The 22,502-nt window shown below is 40.6% G+C and overlaps 1 protein-coding gene across 1 annotated transcript; it reads left to right on the top strand.

Annotated features, from left to right (window-relative positions):
- The first annotated feature begins 152 nt into the window (after positions 1-152).
- LOC139748933 (uncharacterized) lies at positions 153-20,574 on the top strand. The gene is made up of 7 exons (XM_071662296.1): positions 153-178; positions 13,884-13,971; positions 14,910-15,003; positions 15,429-15,829; positions 15,934-16,100; positions 18,187-18,322; positions 19,601-20,574. The coding sequence occupies exons 2-7, from the start codon at positions 13,884-13,886 to the stop codon at positions 19,630-19,632; spliced, it is 918 nt and encodes a 305-aa protein (XP_071518397.1). The 5' UTR covers positions 153-178; the 3' UTR covers positions 19,633-20,574.
- Positions 20,575-22,502: the final 1,928 nt, after the last annotated feature.

Below are 22,502 nucleotides of genomic sequence, written 5' to 3' on the forward strand. Positions count from 1 at the left end.
AGGGGGGGGGGGCATGTTGGGTAGCGACGACAAGGTTGAATAAGGACTTAGCAGGAGGAGGAGGGGGGTGTTGGTTTCGGTGGGCAGGGGGGGGGGGGGGGCAAGGTAGGCAATATAACGTGGGAGGTAGGCGGAGGCTGGCCATCACTTGCTGTGTGGACGCAGACCCAACTGGAAGGTAAGTTGCAACTCTCTCTCTCTCTCTCTCTCTCTTTCTCTCTCTCTCTCTCTCTCTCTCTCTCTCTCTCTCTCTCTCTCTCTCTCTCTCTCTCTCTCTCTCTCTCTCTCTCTCTCTCTCTCTCTCTCTCGTGATTACCAGAACATAGAATAATTTACTGAATATCTTGACTTGCTGGTGAGTGTCAGGTGCTTGTAGTGGTGATCTCGACCAGATAGCCTTGATAAGGTGGCCCTACTGCCTCTTGTGAAGCTGGAAGTGTGTACAAGTATTGATCATTTTCGTTCATAACTGTCTGAGTGAGGACAAGTTCTCTTTAGTTACATATATTACATAGAAGTTTTGCCAATTTGTTACTGATTTTTTTCCTTCATACATGCACAGAGCTTTACACTCGTGGAGACCAGGGTCCTGTCTTCGCATTTATATCAAACAGGATTTAGATTTTCCACAGATGTGCACATGTACCTGCTCTTGGCTTAGCCTGTTAGCTCCATGACCACAGCCATGTTGATGATATGCTTCTTTAACACATCCCTCAGTATATGTTTTCTTTTTATTTAACTTCCAGTTGTGTTAACTGGTTCTGGATTCTCTTCCAACTTCAAAGTATACTTTTTAATGTTCTTCTGGTCTCTGCAAAATCTTTCTGTAATCATCTTGTCTCCCGCATTTTTTTTCCTTCCAATATTGGCACATCGAGGAATCACTTCTTCAAGAAACTCACTCCACTCAGGTCTGGAACTATTTTTGCTGCATTCCTATGTAGCCACTCCTGAAATTTCATGTGGATCTTCCAGCGATATATTCCAGTTTAGAACGAAGCTGTGTCAAGTATTTGACTCTAAATATCTTATTGTTCACGTAACTGAAGGCAAGTTTGTCAAAGTTCTAAAGTATAGTTTGCCTCCCTCAAGATTCTTCACACATTTTCTTAGATAATACTTTCAATGTAATATCAGCTCCCAAGTCCCTTTCACAGCAAGACTCTTGTACTTTTATCTAAACTTCTTCCCATATTCATGTTTTGCATTTGTCAAGTTAGATTTAATATGTCATTCGTCAGACCACTGTTTCATCTTGTTTACCTATCTGTGTAAGACTTCGCAGCTCATGTTACTTAGAAATTCTTTCAAAATTCGGCATCATCAGCAAACATATCTAGGTAAGATTAAGCATCGTTTGGCAAATCACCTTCGTCGATCAGGAATAGTAATGGCCCCAGCAGAGAGCCCTGAGGGACCCCGCATGTCACACTCCCAGCCTGGGAAGGCTACCCTGATGAGTGTTGTCTCCCAGTCAGGTAGCTGGCATTCTGTTGAGGTAATCGACCTGTGGCGCTAACATGAACGTCGAACTTGATCATAAGTATCAAAGACCTAAGACATTGGTGTGTGTGTGTGTGTGTGTGTGTGTGTGTGTGTGTGTGTGTGTGTGTGTGTGTGTGCTTATATTCATCATAACAATTCCAACCAATCTCTCTTATTTTGGAAAATTAAGATGAAATTCTCAGGAGAGCAAATGGAGGTACACTATTCATGAATCACTGGAAGTGCTCTATGTACTGGTGGTTCTGGGCGATAACTTTACTTTCAGAAATCAGTTGTCAGTCGGATATTTTACCTTTTGTAAAGAAAGTCATTTTTAGACAAAGTTTGTAAGAGGAGCGTCAGATTTCATAACCACATGTAACTATACCTAAATTCCGGCTTTCAGATAATCTCATTCAAAATCCGTATCACGAAAACAAGATGTTGCTGTCCGCATATTGTAGGAACTGATGTTCAGTTAGACGATCGATATCAAGATTATTTTGATAAGTTTTGACAATATGATAACGAGTAAGAAAGATGGTTGTAGAGAGTTGACGACGTATCACAAGCCAGTTAAAGCATTCCTGGTGACATTTCTTAAAGATTTGATGAAACTTTCCCCGCATAGTTGGCGACGGGGTAGGACACCTGACCACTGGTGGGCTGTAGAAGTCTTGACACTGACGGGCTGTAGGGTTCGTGGACACTGGTGGGCTGTAGGGTTCGTGGACACTGGTGGTTGGGGACACTAGATATTACAACTCAGGTTTGTGGGTGGCCATGTGCTACGTGTTTTCGGAAAACACTTGACGCAGACAGGTTGGCCCATCAGCAACACCAGCACCTCATGTTAATGATCAGACACATTGCACAATAAAGTAAGTGACTGAAGAAAGCCGGAACGTTGACAGACCTACTGTATTCTCGTGTTAAGATAATGGACTTTACCCAAGTGATTAATGACAATGTTGAGTTGTCCAATACGTACCTATGTCCACTTCTTGACATTTCACACGCAATATGTTTCTGTAGGTATTTCATGAAATTCACATTTGAGTTCATGTTTACCCAACGTATTGAAGTGGTCAAGGGAAAGTAATGCTTTCCTACACACTGGTACTTATGCTTGTAGAGTATTGCTTTTCATGTGGTTGATTTAACTTATGGAAGAGATTATGTCGTGAAAATAAAATATGACAAGATGAGAACAGAAAATGCTGCTATGATTGAAAGATTACCTTGAATGTTAGCACCATTTTACATGTTCCCTTCTTCATTTAGCCTTGAAGAATGTTCATTGGCACCGCAAGCTAAAAGTGGATAATGTGCTTCGTAGTCTATCTGTATAGTCTATCTGTATAGTCTATCTGTATAGTCTATCCATCTATATAAGCGAATACATTCTTGTAGATAACTTGAGTAATGTAAATCGTAAGACTTTGTGAGTTTTGAATCGAAGTCAAGGTTCATTTGAGGATAGTTTCCACTGTTTTGATAAAGGAGTTGACAACACTATAGTGATCAAGAAGGACTGATGATCACTAGAGCTGCATGCACTTGGTAGTTTGTGATCGTGTAGGTCTTCCAGCTCCTGATCTTACGTAGATATGCAGGTAAGACTTCGAGGTGCAGCAGTGTGGTAGCGTCAGTGTCTGTTGAGAAACCATGATATCAGAAATGATTCATGTTTGGTATGTTAGTATGATATAAGTTGCAGGTATGGGTAGGAAATACATACACATGGTTTCCTTCACGTGGGTATGTAACACAAGGGAATACAAAGGAATTCAAACAGCGACAGACTACTGAGTACTTTGGAGGTTGTTGTGATAGTGGAAGATAACGGAAACTCATGGTTTAACGAAGTAAAAGTTTGACTTACGTAGCTTGACTGATCAAGATTATCAAAACCTTTGATGATTTTGATGAGTATTATATACACATAGGAGTATTATATACACATAGTAGTATTATATACACATAGTAGGAGTATTATATACACATAGGGCAATACACATGGGGTCCAGCCAGCTATGAGTGGGCAATACACATGGGGTCCTCCAAGTAGGGACTGGTGAGCAATACACATCATACCGTTAGCATAGGCATCGGAAGAGGCATTTTTTTCCCTCTGAATTTGACGATAATATTTTCCATGTGACTCCATCTTGTCTCGGTGACTCGCTGTGTATGTCCAGTGCGACTTGATCGCCAGCTTCACAAAAAAAACAAGAAAAACAAACTTTGTCGTTGCCTCTCTGACACTGTCCAGGTTTGGTTGATCATTGGTCGCGATGTTAGTCTTCTGTCCTGGAAATGTCAAATTCCAAATGAGTTGAATTACTAGTTATTTAAACAATATCAATTCCTCTTACAGCGTCAGCTTGTACAGGAACCAGTGAATTCTTAACAACCTTATTACTAATGGATAAACCAGTTGTTAATGGAAATCGGATTTTCATATCGAGTTTCGCCAGATTATACTTGAAAATCTTTCAAGATATAGTCAACATCTGTAAACGAACAGAAAGTCATCAGTCTGAGCGGACATACATGCCACTCAAACTTCTGTACTGGTTCGTCTGGTTGTAGAGTTAGATCATAATCAGACTCCTGAATGCATCTTACTGTCAGCATTGCTTGTGTGGATGATGGGTTGTAGACAGCAGCCGCCTAGGGAAACACAACCCTCTTCACTTTAGGAGTGTTGAAGTGATGGCCGGAACCATCTTACAACCTCCGTGTCAGGATTGCTGGTTTTATTTTCTCTATCATTAACCTATCAAAGCGAACGACACATGAATCATCATCCTGCGTGCCTCAGGCTCCGGTTCTCCTGTCTCTTTTTATAATTTGTTATCACAATTTTTCTCGTTTTTCCACCGCAGGATCATCATTCCATTCCTCTCTTCTCTTTTCGCCCCACTGTTGTTTTTCTCATTTAAAGCTGGACTCGTTACTCGGACGAGAATCTCGTATATCTTTATTTGACATCTTTGTGGTATATTCCAAGCTATCATTTGAGATTTTACAGGACGTTTCTCATGATGTCTTTAATCTGCCCAAACGTGATTGTTATCATGTTTCTCTTCCTCTATGTAGGCTGTAGCATCTAGGGTATTGAAGTCGAGTTCTTTCAACTTCTCCTGATATTTCATTTGTTTGATTCCATTGGCTTTACTTGTGATGTCTCTCTGAATTTTCTCTAAATTGTTTATTTCCGCTTCTTTGGTTGGTGACCAGAAAAAAGCATCAATATCTAATTTTGCTTCTTATGTATACATTCAACATTTTCATCATTAGCTTTCTATCTCTTGTGGCGATAGTGGTCATTATCTTAACCATCATTACTGAGTTGGATAGCACTATCTTATCAAAGTGTTCTTTAAATTCAGGTTTCTCATTTACGATGACCAACTTTAACATTTGCCTCAGTCACTGTCTTGCTTTCCTAGCCTTCTGTAGGCCTTATCGCTCCAAGACGTATTTGCTGAAAAATTTCATCAAATTCCATCAGGTTCTCTGCTACCAGTATGTTGATTCTATACAAGTCCTCTTGCATGTTTTCTTTGTTTTTCTGTGATGCTGTCGGTTTACTTACTATTTTGTTATTTGGAAAACATCTGACTCTACTATCTTCTACCTCTCTGTCAACGGGGGTTATCATCATCATAAACAGAACTGGATCCAGTGTCACTCCCTCTGGTACCACTGAAAGAAACTCCCCTTTTTCAGACACATCCTCGTTTATATTTGTAATTTTGTTTTGAAATTATCTCAGATGCTACAGTACTATTGTGGTTTACATCATCAAAAGCTTTAGCAAAGTAAAATGAAAGAGAGTATATCTTTCTTCCATGTAAATACTTTGAGAATTATCATTCTATTGCGGTGAGTTTAGATATTTAGATACCTTGCAAAATTAATGTTGGTCTTTGTTTACATAACTTGTGGATCAATACTCTAGACGTTGTTTTATCTTTCTCATAATGTTTAACCGCAAGTGGTGTTAGGCTGACTGGTCGGTAGTGGTGTCAGGCTGACTGGTCGGTAGTGGTGTCAGGCTGACTGGTCGGTAGTGGTGTCAGGCTGACTGGTCGGTAGTGGTGTCAGACTGACTGGTAGGTAGTGGTGTCAGGCTGACTGGTTGGTAGTGGTGTCAGGCTGACTGGTCGGTAGTGGTGTCAGGCTGACTGGTCGGTAGTGGTGTCAGGCTGACTGGTCGGTAGTGGTGTCAGGCTGACTGGTCGGTAGTGGTGTCAGGCTGACTGGTTGGTAGTGGTGTCAGGCTGACTGGTTGGTAGTGGTGTCAGGCTGACTGGTCGGTAGTGGTGTCAGGCTGACTGATCGGTAGTGGTGTCAGGCTGACTGGTAGGTAGTGGTGTCAGGCTGACTGGTCTGTGGTGATCTAGCGTTGGTTCAGATCGTCTGCTGTGTGCCTCTGCAGTAATGCTTCGATCATTATTTTCAACAACAACAACATCACCAGTTGTCTTTATTGTTATCTTTGTCTTTTGTTTAGAAAAATATCTGAAGTTGTATTACATTTTGCTGCCGCGTTTCCTTTAAGATGATTTTTCACTCTCACTGAAAAACGTTTAATCTCAGAATTATTTCTTTGCTTATCCTGATATGACAACAGAATCCTTGGGTTCTGCTTCAGGCTTGCATTTACTCTTCTTCATATGGTATTTGTTGTCTTGTCTGCGCGTCCATAATTTCCCTGTCACCTGTGTTCATTTTTTCATCTCTTCTGCAATTATCTTGCTTAGAGCATAACTTTCCTTCTTTCATCTTCCTTTATGTTCATCTACTGAGAGAGAGAGAGAGAGAGAGAGAGAGAGAGAGAGAGAGAGAGAGAGAGAGAGAGAGAGAGAGAGAGAGAGAGAGAGAGAGAGAGAGAGAGAGAGAATATGCAATGACGGAGACAAGAGTCTGAAAGCCACATCTCCTCCTGGTGGAGGTTAGCGCGGGTTGACGCGCACATAAAGATAAGACCAAAGGACTCGGGGTTAGGAGGAAGGGACGAGAGGACAGGGACCCTTACGTGTCTCCCAAGATGTTCATGTCAGCGTTTGCTTCTTCCCTTCGTACTGCTGGTTAGGTTACCAGTTATGTCAGAGATATTATTACTCATGATGATAAGACAGACAACAAACCGCTCAAGACTCACCAGTCCTCCCGTTTCTCAATGATTTTCGTCCAGTTTCTCTTCATCTGACAAGTTTGTCTCTGTTTCAGTTGGAAATCTTGACTGAAAAAAATGAATTTGGCAAAACAGAGAATTTCACTCACATGTTGAACTTGGAATACTTACCGAAAATGGAGATTAATTAATTTCCTTAAAAATTATTTCCGGGTTTCAACTATGAACTGGCAGTAATGACTTTTATGATTTTCAAACTGTCATGTGAGGGACAAGTGTTCTACCGCAGATACTGACTCATCGATATGATGAACAAACGTGTTCCACCACATTATAATTCATAGGTACAGACGGGTTCCAAGCCTGGAGGGGAACGTCCTCTAATGGCTGATAACAAAGCACCTGCTCATTACTCAGACCAAACAGGTAGCATGACGTAGTTCAGAATCACTAGAGATTTCGATAATTGATTCATTTATGATAATATTTGATAATTGTGTCCATTTATACTACTGTTAACCGATGCAGGATTGAAGTATGCTTCGAAGCAATAAGGGACGTGAATGCTGTGGGAACGTGTATGATCCCAAAATTATCCTTAGCAGCTGGAGACAATATTCAGTATTTATCGACTTTTAGTTATGATAACTTTGACGGCCTTAATGACCCTGGCAGTCGATATGCCTGAAGCCAAAACACAAGCCACCGTCCCTGGTGCTAACTGACGACCATCTGAGGTGATTTACTTTGTCGGCGGTTGGCTTGTAGCTGAAGTGGTCTCTTTAATTCACTTTTCTCCTCTAACTATTCTTGAATGACTCTAACATTCCTTTACCCCCTGATACCCCGGTTACTAATCCTATGCCCCTCCCCGTAATCTCTTTCAAACTGTCCGAAAAACGCTTCGTTCTCTGGACACAGGGCAAGGCTGATGGTTCTGATGGCGTCCATCCCCATGTTCTGAAAAAGTGTACTGTACCTCTGAACTTGCACCTGTGCGTTCTTTCTGGAAACATGCATCCATACATCCAACTCTTAAGAAGGGTGACCATCTAAACCCTCTAACCATCATCCTATTACTATAATATATAACATTTCAAAGTCCTTCATTTCCTTCTCAAGTCCCGTATCCTCAGACATCTTCAATCTCACAGTCTTCTCTCTTGTCACCATTATGGCTTCCATAAGGCGAGACTCACTAGTGATCTTCTTTCCTGTCTTACTAATGTCTGGTCATCATACCTGGAAGATCCTGGGGAATCCTAAGTATTTGCCGTTGACGTATCCAAAGCTTTTGACAAGGTGCGGCAAAGGGGTCTCATTTCTAAGCTATTTTCCTTGGCTATCGTCCCGCACTTTGCTCCTTCATATCTAGTTTCCTCTCTGGCCGATATATCTCTGTGGTTGTTGATGGATCATCCTTCCCCTTTCTCCATCAACTGCGGTGTTCCTTAAGGTTCTGTCTCGTCCCTTACACCTTTTCTCGCTTTTTATCAACGATATCATTTGTTCTACAAATTACCAAATGTACTCATATGCTGACGACTCGACACTGCATTCATCCACATCCTTCAATTCTGCTTCCCCTTCTCTCACTCGATCTGCATCTCGTCTCGACACAACTTCCTCAGTAAACCCAGACTTGGACATGATATCGCTGTGGGACAGACGAATCCTGGGTAAGAGTGATACCTCCAAGATCCGGTTTTTGCCCATCTGTTATTACGCCTCTTAACTCTGAGAACAGAATTGGTATTATTGTAACATCCTCTCTACCTTGGAAACCCCACATTATAGAAATAGCTAAGTCTGCCTCTAAGAAACTGGGAGTCCTGTTTAGATGTCGGTTTTTTTCTTCTTCCGTTTACATAGAGGAATGATCCCTTCTGGTATGGAGTACTGCTCTCACATCTGGAGTGGTTGTAGCTCTGCATGCTTACTCGACAGGGTTGAGTCGAAAGAGGTCCAACTTATAAGCGCTCCCAGGCGAACATCAAAACTTGACCCCTTCGCCTTTATGCCACAATGTTGGTTCACTTTCCCTCTTCTATATGTATTACTTTGGTTTTTGCCCCCGAGAACTGCGTTCTTGTGTGTTCCCACCACTAGCTAGACCACGCTGCTATCGGCAAACTGCTGCATCACATGATTACTGTGTGGCCGATGGCAACCCATGGGTTTTGACAACTGTTTCTTTCCCTACAGCTCGAAGTTTTGGAACTCTCTACTCTCTCTTGTTTCCAATAACTATGACCTGGAATGTCTTAAAGACATATTTTTCACTTCCTCCAAAATTCGTAAATATTTTCCCACGTTTATTTTTTCCCCTTTCATTATCCTCTGTATACTTCCTTTCAGCCCCGGCCTTGAGGTGGACTTTTGTCCGTGACTCGAGTCGTCTAACATATATATATATATATATATATATATATATATATATATATATATATATATATATATATATATATATATATATATATATATATATAATATATATATATATATATATATATTATACTTTGTCTCTCCCGCGTTAGCGAGGTAGCACATACATGTACATATATACATGACAGCTAGAGACTGAGTGTGAACGGATGTGGCCTTTGCTGTCTTTTCCTAGCGCTATCTCGCGCACATTTGGGGGGAGGGGGTTGTTATTTCATGTGTGGCGGGGTGGTGATGGGAATGAATAAGGGCAGACAGTATGTATTATTAAATGTGTATATATGTATATGTCTGTGTGTGTATATATATATATATATATATATATATATATATATATATATATATATATATATATATATATATATATGTATATGTATATGTTATCCCTGGGGATAGGAGATTAAGAATACTTCCCACGTATTCCCTGCGTGTCGTAGAAGGCGACTAAAAGGGGAGGGAGCGGGGGGCTGGAAATCCTCCCCTCTCGTTTTTTTTTTTTTTTTTTTTTTTTTTTTCCCCAAAAGAAGGAACAGAGGGGGCCAGGTGAGGATATTCCAAAAAAGGCCCAGTCCTCTGTTCTTAACGCTACCTCGCTAACGCGGGAAATGGCGAATAGTTTTTTTTTTTTATTTTCCAAAAGAAGGAACAGAGAAGGGGGCCAGGTGAGGATGTTCCCTCAAAGGCCCATTCCTCAGTTCTTAACGCTACCTCGCTGATGCGGGAAATGGCGAATAGTATGAAAGAAAAGAAAGAAAATGTATATATATATATATATATATATATATATATATATATATATATATATATATATATATATATATATATATATATATATATATTATCCCTGGGGATAGGGGAGAAAGAATACTTCCCACGTATTCCCTGCGTGTCGTAGAAGGCGACTAAAAGGGAAGGGAGCAGGGGGCTGGAAATCCTCCCCTCTCAGTTTTTTTTTTTTTTAATTTTCCAAAAGAAGGAACAGAGAAGGGGGCCAGGTGAGGATGTTCCCTCAAAGGTCCAGTCCTCTGTTCTTAACGCTACCTTGCTAACGCGGGAAATGGCGAATAGTATAAAAAAAATATATATATATATATATATATATATATATATATATATATATATATATATATATATATATATATATATATATATATGTATACGTTGAGATGTATAGGTATGTATATTTGCGTGTGTGGACGTGTATGTATATACATGTGTATGTGGGTGGGTTGGGCCATTGCTTTCGTCTGTTTCCTTGCGCTACCTCGCTAACGCGGGAGACAGCGACAAAGCAAATTAATAAATAAATAAATAAATAAATAAGTAAATAAATATATATATATATATATATATGTATATATATATATATATATATATATATATATATATATATATATATATATATATATATATATATATATATATATATATATAATTTGTTTATGGATGGGGTTGTTAGGGAGGTGAATGCAAGAGTTTTGGAGAGGCAAGTATGCAGTCTGGTGTCGATGAGAGAGCCTGGGAAGTGAGTCAGTTGTTGTTCGCTGATGATTCAGTGCTGGTTGCTGATTCAGGTGAGAAACTGCAAAAGTTGGTGACTGAGTTTGGTAAAGTATGTGAAAGAAGAAGCTGAGAGTAAATCTGAATAAGAGCAAGGTTATTAGGTTCGGTAGGATTGAGGGACAACGCAATTGGAAGGTAGGTTTGAACGGAGAAAAGCTGGAGGAAAAGAAGTGTTTGGATTTAGTAGTGGATAGAACCATGGAAGCGGAAGTGAATCACAGGGTGGGGGAGGGGGCGAAGGTTCTGGGAGCGCTGAGGAATGTGTGGAAGGCGAGAACGTTATCTCGGATAGCAAAAATGGATATGTTTGAGGGGATAGTGGTTCCAACAATAATATATGGTTGCGAGGCATGGGCTATAGATAGGGTTGTGCGGAGGAGGGTGAATGTGTTGGAAATGAAATGTTTGAGGACAATAAGTGGTGTGTGGTGGTATGATCGAGTAAGTAATGAAAGGGTAAGAGAGATGTGTGGTAATAAAAAGAAGTGGTTGAGCGAGCAGAAGAGAGTGTATTGAAATGGTTTGGTCACATGGAGAGAATGAGTGAGGAAAGTTTGACAAAGAGGATATATGTGTCAGTGGTGGAGGGAACGAGGAGAAGTGGGAGACCAAATTGGAGGTGGAAGGATGGAATGAAAGATTCTGAGAGATCGGGGCCTGAAGATACAGGAGGGTGAAAGGCGTGCAAGGAATAGAGTGAATTGGAACGATGTGGTATACCGGGGTGGACGTGCGGTCAGTGGATTGAACCAGGGCATGTGAAGCATCTGGGGTAAATCATGGAAAGATTTGTGGGGCCTGGATGTGGAAGGGGAGCTGTGGTTTCGGTGCATTACACATGACAGCTAAAGACTGAATGTGAACGAATGTGGCCTTTATTGTCTTTTCCTAACGCTACCTCGCGCGGGGGGAGGGGGGTGCCATTTCATGTGTGGTGGGGTGGTGACGAGAATGGATGAAGGCAGCAAGTATGAATATGCACATGTGTATATGTCTGTGTATGTATATGTATGTATACGTTGAAATGTATAGGTATGTATATGTGCGTGTGTGGGCGTGTATGTATAAACGTGTGTATGTGGGTGTGTTGGGCCATTCTTTCGTCTGTTCCTTGCGCTACCTCGCTAACGCGGGAGACAACGACAAAGTATGATATATATATATATATATATATATATATATATATATATATATATATATATATATATATATATATATATATATATATATATATAAATATATATATATATATATATATATATATATATATATATATATATATATATATATATATATATATATATATATATACAGATAGATAGATAGATAGATAGATAGATATAGACAGATAGATAGATAGTGTATGGTAATGTTGTCACATACATTGGAGGAAAACATTTCTATTTGAGTTTTCATTCTTTTTCTCCAGTCTGGCCAGTGATCACATCTGAGATGCCAGAGCCCTGAGCTGAGGTACAGGTTGTGGTCCAACTGTGCATAAAAACTCAGCTGATTATGTGCGACACGTTTTTGCTTTCTTCATCCCAAACATTTGGTGACATTTCTTCCCTAACGTTCAATTGTTTTTTAGAGCTGATGTCATTCACCCTTAGTTCTTCGGCCTTGTTGTAGGGGTTGTCTGATCCTTAGTAGAATATCTGATCTTGGGAATCCTGTTGAAAGATTAATGGCCTTTAAGGCCCCCTGTTATGGTTGCGTTCCTGACTTTTACCCATAATATTCTTCCTGTTGTTATGATTTTCTTCTCTTATCCTCGTCCAGAGGTTTTGGTTTGCCTGAATGATATGACGATCTTTTTCATTCGACTTGAAAGATTTGTGTCGTGATGACCTGTGGTTAGGTCAAGCGTTCATCTCGTGGGTATGGCTGGGAGTTGAGGGTAATGCATGACTAGACAGCCTATGACTGACACTGGAGAGTATTGTATGACTGGACAGCCCTTGGCTAGGGATTGGATAGTACTGAATGACTGGACGACCCGTGGCTGGTTCAGTGTCCACCTGGCCTCATTTCTGTCTCCATCCTGACGTGTGTACATGTCGTACATTCCGTGTGTACATGTCGTACATCACGTGGAAGGATGGTGGTGGAAGTGGAATGTCTGCATCATGTACTAAGTAAGAGACTGCCTCTTTGTGGCACATCCATAAGGTATCCTTCTTAACTTTGGGGTATCTCTCATCCAAGATAGTCTCCAGTGTTCTGGTGAGTGATGGATGCATTTTTTTTTTTTTTTTTCATAAACCTAGCATCAGGATCAGGCGAGTGAGCCTTAAAAGATAAACCCTTATTTGGCTTTTCGTTCTCCTAATTTTAGAAAACAAGAATTGTTGACAGTGCGCAAGAGCTTGCTATTGATGTGTTTTCGATATTCCTGGGGATTCGTGTCTGGCTCTTCATTTGATAGTGGCTTTGACTCGAGGAGTTATCTTTGATACAAATTTCATTATTAAGTGTGCTGTTACTATCGCTTTATTACAGAAGCAATGAGTCCTCGTTGGCCTCGTAACCTTTCTTATGAAGCTATTGTCTAACTTCGTTTTCTTTGTCCCCAAGCTGAACACTGTTTCCTGTATGTCAGACGAGTTTATTCTCCTTCATGTTCTCATCATCAGGGAGGCGAGTCTTCCTGTGAATGGAGGAATCAGAGGATCGTTTTATATTCCGCCAAAAGTTCCCCTGGTATTGATCACGCTTTACTGTTCTTGATAGTCTCTTCCACATGCTAGTGTAGATGTATCTTCATGTCTCACACCCTCTCCCAGACTCTACAACCGAGTCCGTAATCCTGTGTCCTAATTTGTACTGGATTATACTGCTGTCTAGAATCAGTCTCAGACTGAAGTATACTTTAACAAACACCACTTGCGATCCTAGGACAGTCATCATTCTCAGGTGTACCCTGCTGCGCCCCACACCAATGAGGTCCTGGGACAGAGTCATCAGCCTCAGGTGTACCCTGCTGCGCCCCACAGCAGTCATCCACCTCCTGACCTTGACTAAGAATGCAACAATAATGTGATCTGTCTGGTTGACGACAAATGTGGTTGCTGACCATATAATGTCTTACCACAATGTATCATTAATGACTTATGCTTCACTTACTTAATCTTTCATTCGTCTGGCTTAGACTATGTTAATTTTTCAGAGCTTGAATAATCAAAGACGTCAACACGAGAACACATGGACAGCTGACAAGATTGTTTCCTTTTTACAGATGGTTCAGTTGCACATGAGGCGTTCGCTGCCACTGATAGTGGTGGCCATGGCAACGGTCACCTTGGCGGCCTTTGTTGGACCACAGAGTGAGTTGCAGTAGAGCAAGCGTTGTGAGTCAACACATTATGCCAAACAATATTGTGATTCCCCAAAATTCATATCAGGAAACGTTTGGTGTATCAGATGATCTTATCCACTTTATGGCATTATCTAGAGTCAGTATCATTTGATGTATTCTAAATACTTTTAACTCTAAACCAAACTTGTTTCAAATACATAGATTTTTTTCAGAAACTCGTTGTCATACTAAAAAACTTGCATCAATCATATGAAAGTATGAAGCTAATTGAAACAAGTTACTTTTACAACTGTTGTAATGTTATATCCAAATAAAAGAATGATGTCTAAACAGATATTTCTTCTTAGCTTTTTTCTCAGGTGTGATAACATGGAACCTTCTGATCTACTCTATTGTTTACAAACGGCCAAATTCTACACTCTTTCATTGGCAATTATTGCAATAGAATAATCCCCGTAAGAGAGGACACTTACTGTGTCTTGCTATAAGCCTACAGTAGTTGTGCATATCTCTAGTGATGATCCTAAAAACGAATTACAGTGTCGGTGAAGACTGCCTCTGTACAGTGGTCGTTTATCAGAAACTGAGATCCTCATAATTTTCTTGAGTATGATTTATTAAAGATCTGGATTCTTCTTTTAATTTATCATTTAAGAAGTTTGGTTATACATTGAGCTATAGTAACCATGTAGATTAAATTGTTTGAAACATAACTTCAGTAAATCTGTGATATTTTGTTACGGGATAACATATACTTCTCTAATTCAGTTGGTCTTCTGTGTAGCGAAACTTTAGAGACATTCAAGATAAAAGGAAAATCTTACACCGAGAAGACTGCAGAAGTCGGTGAAGGATCTGGACTGTGAATACAGGCGAATCTCTCGGGCAACTCCATCCAGCCTGACAGTATCTGACATGACCAATATCAATGATGTTTTCCCACAGACAGGCGCTACCCTGATTATATCGTATACCCGATGGTGGAGTGTGTCGAGAGAGGCGTTTTCCCGCACCCGAGGAACTGCAGCTGGTACTACAGGTGAGTGCGTTCCCACATTCCTTACTGCCACTGTATGTTATGTGTAATGAAAGGAAGTTTTAGATATTGATAATTGCATCTGGAAATACCGTTTGCGAAGTCTCTAAGCTAGATGTAAGTCAGGGTCGGTGTAATACAGTAACATACATTGTATCAGGTATGGTGCGATAAACATCTACGTCAGGTTTGATGTGATAAACTCACATACATTTATGCATCAAGTATGAAGTGAAAGCTACAGCCATATCTGCTTTAGTGTGATACAGTCATATACTCTGATGTGATGCAATCACATACATATAGTCAGGTTTAGTGTGATACAGTCAAACCTAAGGCAGGTTTTCTGTTATAACGTCACGTTTTACCACACACACTCTTCTGTTTTTCAGTCGTCTTATGACATTGGTGAATATTTCACTTTACAGGTGTGAGGACATCATCAGAACGGGTTTCTTCAGAAGATATTACTTCGAGTGTGAGCCGGGCACGGTGTTCTCTGACGAAATGGATCAGTGCCTTTATCCAACCCAAGTTCGGCCTCCTTGTGGCACCAACCCTGAACCAGGTCTAACACTTCAGCCTGGAGGATCAACACCTCAGCCTGTAGGATCAACAACTCAGTCTGGAGGAGTCTCACCATTTACGTTTTGCAGCTATAGCGATGATATATGCAAAAAGTACGAGGTGTGCAATCCGACCAGAGAGACACTGGACTTGTGCTCTGGCTGCATTATGTCCTCAGCGTTCATCAACGCCAGTAGCATCTGCAGCCAAGAAAACCATGTCTTGAACAGGGAAAAGAATACGTGCGAGTCTCCTCCTGAAGGTGTGTCATCGCTCTCTTCTCATATGTCTGTACGTTAGAAAGAAAATAGAAATTGACTTTATTCTGCCTTACTAGAATTTTGTAGTTACCGTTTAATCTTTCAGAGTCCAGGCTGTGTCCAAGTACAGCCGGCTCTCCTGGTATATTGCCGACCATTACGAGCAACAACAACCTTGATTGCTCAGACGACAACCTTCGACCTCAGGAGAACTGGATCTTAGCTAATCATTGCAAGGATTATCCGCTCTGTGATTCAGATGGATTCTTCCAGGTATGATGCTCTTACTAACATTGGTATCGATAAACACAAGTTATCAACTGTGAGTGTAAACATATATATATATATATATATATATATATATATATATATATATATATATATATATATATATATATATATATATGTATATATATGTATATATATATGTATATATATATATATATATATATATATATATATATATATATATATATATATATATATATATACATATTTTATTTATTTATTTATTATACTTTATCGTTGTCTCCCATGTTAGCGAGGTAGCGCAATGAAACAGACGAAAGAATGGCCCAACCCACCCACACACACATGTATATACATACACGTCCACACACGCACATATACATACCTATACATCTCAACGTATACATATATATACACACACAGACATATACATATATACACATGTACATAATTCATACTGTCTGCCCTTATTCATTTCCGTCGCCACCCCGCCACACATGAAATGACAACCCCCTCCCCCCGCATGTGCGCTAGGCAGCGCTGGGAAAAGACAACAAAGGCCACAGTCGTTCACCCTCATTCTCTGGTTTACCCCAGGCGCTTCACATGCCCTGGTTCAATCCATTGACAGCACGTCGACCCCGGTATACCACACCGTTCCAATTCACTCTATTCCTTGCACGCTTTTCACCCTCCTGCATGTTCAGGCCCCGATCACTCAAAATCTTTTTCACTTCATCTTTCCACCTCCAATTTGGTCTCCCACTTCTCCTCGTTCCCTCCACCTCTGACACATATATCCTCTTGGTCAATCTTTCCTTACTCATTCTTTCCGTGTGACCAAACCATTTCAAAACACCCTCTGCTCTCTCAACCACACTCTTTTTATTACCACACATCTCTCTTACCCTTTCATTACTTACTCGATCAAACCACCTCATACCACATATTGTCCTCAAACATTTCATTTCCAGCACATCTACCCTCCTCCGCACAACTCTATCTATAGCCCACGCCTCGCAATCACATAACATTGTTGGAACCACTATTCCTTCAAACATACCCATTTTTTCTTTCCAAGATAACGTTCCCGACTTCAACACATTTTTCAACGCTCCCAGAACTTTCATCCCCTCTCCCACCCTGTGATTCACTTCCGCTTCCATGGTTCCATCCGCTGCCAAATCCACTCCAAGATATCTAAAACACTTCACTTCCTCCAGTTTTTCTCCATTCAAACTTACCTCCCAATTGACTTATCCTTCAACCCTACTGTACCTAATACCCTTGCTCTTATTCACATTTACTTTCAGCTTTCTTCTTTCACACACTTTACCAAACTCATTCACCAGCTTCTGCAGTTCCTCACCGAATCAGCCACCAGCGTTGTATCATCAGCGAACAACAACTGACTCAATTCCCAAGCTCTCTCATTCACAACAGACTGCATACTTGCCCCTCTTTCCAAAACTTATAAGAATACATATTTCATTTCTTATTTACACTCAATCGCTGTTTCCTGCGTCAGCGAGGTAGCGCCAGGAAACAAACGAAGAACAGCCTATCCACTAATACACACACACACACACACACACACACACACACACACACACACACACACACACACATATATATATATATATATATATATATATATATATATATATATATATATATATATATATACACCAGCTTGCCTTCATCCATTCTGACGCTACCACGCCACACAGGAAACAGCATCGCTACTCCCTGCTTCATCGAGGTAGCGCCAGGAAAACATAAAAACGGCCACATTCGCTCACGCTCAGTCTCTAGCTGTCATATGTAATGCACCGAAACCACAGCTCCCTATCCATATCCAGGCCCCACAGACCTTTCCCTGGCCTACCTTCGTGAATTATACAAAGCACATGCTTATGGAGCTCTGATAAATTTCATGTTAATTAGGAAGCCATGAAAAATTGAAAGCAGCGGCAGGTAGGAGGATTGTAACATTTATACGAAGAAGAAGGAAGATAGGGATGTAATAGTAGCAGTAGAATTTGTATAGTCATGTGTAGAGTGTCTTCCCTAAGACTAACGTTATTTTCATTACTGATCAACTCATCAGGTTATGCGTAATCTGTGCGAGGATTACTTCGAGTGTCATCGGGAGGCTGATAACAGCTGGGGTTTCCAAATGAAGAACTGTGATGAGGGCCAGTTGTTCAGCTTCGAGGAGGATGCCTGTGTGTCCAGACCTTTAGGTGTGTGTTTGTGTGTGTTCATTATGCTTTTGTCCAGTACTTCTGCAGGTAGTGATGATCTTTGTATGATGTCAGAAGTAAAGATGCGATCATCAGGCAGTTGTTGTGTGAGAGCAGGATATCTAGGTGATAAGGTGTCATGTGAAGGTATCAACGATATTCCCGAAACAAGTCGACAGGACGACATCTGTCCTAGCCAGGTCCCTGGGGCAGGTCAGACATTGTGAATTTTGCAGGCACTAAGGAAAATCTTAAACCCAAACCAAGTTTAGTGAACGTACATATATACTGTTTGCAGTGTGAAATGACATGTTCCCATACATTCATCGTACATTAGGATTATCAAACATTCACACTTGCTGCACGTTCTACCACTATGTACAGATACTACTACTGCTTGACATTAATTTCTAACTCGTAGATTTTATGTCTATGTTGCCTATAATATGTACAGATACTACACACTGATTGGTGTGTGCTCACTCGTTCAGTCTCATGATGATACTACCACATATTTATTCTTATTTGCAGCCATCAGCATTAATTTCCTCTTACACATGACGTCTGCTATACCACTGAGTCTCTCTCACACAAGCATTCAGGACCAAGTCTTCAAAAGCCACACCTTTCCCATACTTCCATGACCTATATTGTATGTATGGTATTCGCTTTGATAAACATCTTTTTATGTGTTTCATCATCTGACCTTTCGTATGCCATCCAAATCTTTCTATTTCAAAAAGATATATTTCTAATCTATGAAAATTAATATTAGGCTTAAGGTTCTGCACATATTGTCATGTGTTATTTAGTTTGCATAGAAAGATATAAGGATGAGTGCATGACTATCATTATGATGGTCACGGTACGGGCATGACAGATCCCAACTAAGGACATTAACAGGAAAACAAATATAAGAAATGTGTCACGAGATCTTGTAGGTGTTTATGGAGCTCGGTCTTAACGTCAGAAACGTTACAGGAGAAGGGAAAGACGAGAGAGAGAGAGAGAGAGAGAGAGAGAGAGAGAGAGAGAGAGAGAGAGAGAGAGAGAGAGAGAGAGAGAGAGATGGAACACAAGTGCTGCGCCGGGCGAGGAAAGGTGACACCTGGTGAAGTGAGGAAACGAAAGGATTTTCATGCCACTCTTGCCAGTATGTGGGGGGGGGGGGGTCATGTTTATTTCCTGGTGTTTTATGTATAAGTAATATATGACTTCTGACATGCAGTATTGAAGCTCTTTATTGCTATGTATCGGTTATTATGTTTGTTCTTTCAGATTCTGAACTATGCCCGACCTCTGATCCTTGATGACGACCTGAGGAAACCTTCTGCACACTTACAGAAGAGCTTACCTACACCTGGACACTCAACACTTCACACTTACTGTACTGGTGGTGGTATGGCGGGTCATGTGCGCGTGCAGCTGCCACATGATGCCTGTGTCAACGTGTTCTCTTAAAGCTATTAACTAAGAATCTGAAAACCTATAAAAGGAAAGTAAACATTTGTATTCTAAGCCTCGGTCACCTTAAGCAAGGATTACACCCTCACTCCCTACTGGCTTTGTCTTTATATTTTTATTGATCCAATTTTACTAAGAAAAAAAGTTTCTGTTGATGTCTGTGACACAGGCGACGCTGTTTATAAAGGCTTTTACAATACGACACAGTTTGTGTGATTGCTTCTTGTGAGTACTATGTGTGTGTGTGTTACGAGGAGAGAATTGGACATTCTTGTTGTCCCGACTATATATGTACTACGTTTTTACTTCTTTGTGTGTCTACATACCCACACCAGCCTAAGCCAGGCACCCGTTTATCGACTAGTCTCGAGGGCAAAAAGAGCACTTGGGTCGGGTGTGGGCCGACTCCGACGCCCATGATTTGAACCTTTGAGGGCTCAACCCTGAGCGGACCCGTACTGACTCATGGTCAGTAACGCTAACCACCACGCCACGAAAGCCCCTGTGTGTGTGTGTGTGTGTGTGTGTGTGTGTGTGTGTGTGTGTGTCTATAATACTGGAAAGTACTTTAACAAATATTGTGGGAGGGCAACCTGCTACCACCAGCACCACAAAGATCCACAAGGACAGAACAAACATATGACGTCTTCCACCACAGCCACTTCATCTGTTTAGAGTTCTTATAATTTCGTTATGTTGTTATTGTTCATTTTATATATATATATATATATATATATATATATATATATATATATATATATATATATATATATATATATATATATATATATATTATTTTATTTTTCATTTTATTTTGCTTTGTCGCTGTCTCCCGCGCCTGATATATATATATATATATATATATATATATATATATATATATATATATATATATATATATATATATATATATATATTAGACTGTTGTCTGAGATGTCTCCATATATAAGTACGTATATATTGTCAATGAATCTGTTATTTGTGTTGTTATTTATCCCTGGCCACAATAAATTCAACAAATACTTGAGACTTCACGCTATATTTTTCCTCTAGACATTCAATACTTGTAATCCTAGTTAACAAGAATATTATGATGACCGAGAACAGTTTTGACCATACGATTTAGCATTATCCAGAGTAGATACACCACAAACTTATCCTGCATTATTGTCCACCTCCTCATTTCATACTCGTTCTCTCTTCCTCACTTTCATGATTCTTGGTTTTGATGTTGACAATCCTTCTGGCAGTACCCGGCATCATGGAACGAGGAGATTTCCCAGGTTCCATTGGCTTCTGCTATCACATTTATCGCCATTGTGTGGGTACAGTTGAGGTCAGCAGGTGGTGGATGAGCTGTCCCGGCCGAGTGATCATACCACCTGGCCAGACTGTCATATACGTACACTGCTTTGTAGATGGAAAATACTACTAGTAACATCTGATCCCAGGAGACGCTGCCATCTTGCATAACATCAGACCTCATCTACGTCATGGTAGTTAAAGGATACTTTTTTCTAAATACTTTTTCAACACATCAACTGGACGCTGCTGAACACAGACTGAAAGTTATATGTGAACTAACATGAATGGCATCACATACTTTAAGCCATCACATCGCATACTAAATCAATCATCTATGCAAAGCCTTATGCATCTGGGTCTGGGTTTTGATATAAGTCAGTTTTGCCTGATTCATCACATTATCATAAAGGTTAAGTCAAATCAAGTGAAATGATGTACAATACAATCTTGATATCGCACGAGGGCTGCTGCTTGGTGAGGGGAAGAATTGAGCGAAGATACCATCAGTGCCTCCCCTCAGTCATCACCAGTGCCTCTCCTCAGTCATCATCAGTGCCTCCCCTCACTCATCATCAGTGACTCGCCTCAGTCATCACCAGTGCCTCTCCTCAGTTATCATCAGTGCCTCCCCTCACTCATCATCAGTGACTCGCCTCAGTCATCGTCAGTACCTCCCCTCAGTCATCATCAGTACCTCCCCTCAGTCATCACCAGTGCCTCCCCTCAGTCATCATCAGTGCCTCCCCTCAGTCATCATGAGTTACAACAGATCAATAATAATATAATGTTAGTCATCCTCTGGCTCTATATAAGCATTACATATTCTCACTTTCCTGATAACAGTAACCTTTGTTCATGCCCCTTCGCTTCTGACTCCACCATGTCTGCCCAGCGCCACCCTGGCCAACTGGTCTGACATAAATGGAGACAAATTCTCATAGTGATGGCTGCCGTCCTCTCTCATGAACGCCCTCGCGGGCACTACATCTTACCAGTAAGGGACGACATGGAGCCAACATGAAGGCAGTGCATTCCTGTGACTGGTTCGTAGTGACTCCCACATCCCGGTGGCACACCTGTCTCCCACAATGGTTTGGAGACGTCAAGAGCTTACACTTCACACCGATTAAACATGAGAACATCGGATCCCATACCCATCAAGCCGCATTACTCGAGTGTCTCAAAACTATTGCATAACACACAGCCTCGCCCTCATGACACAGTCTACAAAAACAAAAAACAAAAAAAAAAAAAAAAAAAAAGAAATGGAGACATCCAGGATGACTCTTGTCATTGTCAATCATTCTTTTTTGTTTTTCGCGTATGATCTACCATTGTTTATCCAGACAAGCTGAACAAAGAGTGGAGCTTCTTGTTGTAAGTTAATGAATATTACAATGACTTCTTGTTG

The sequence above is a fragment of the Panulirus ornatus genome, chromosome 6 (assembly GCF_036320965.1).
Source record: "Panulirus ornatus isolate Po-2019 chromosome 6, ASM3632096v1, whole genome shotgun sequence".
NCBI classification, from domain to species: Eukaryota; Metazoa; Arthropoda; class Malacostraca; order Decapoda; family Palinuridae; genus Panulirus; species Panulirus ornatus.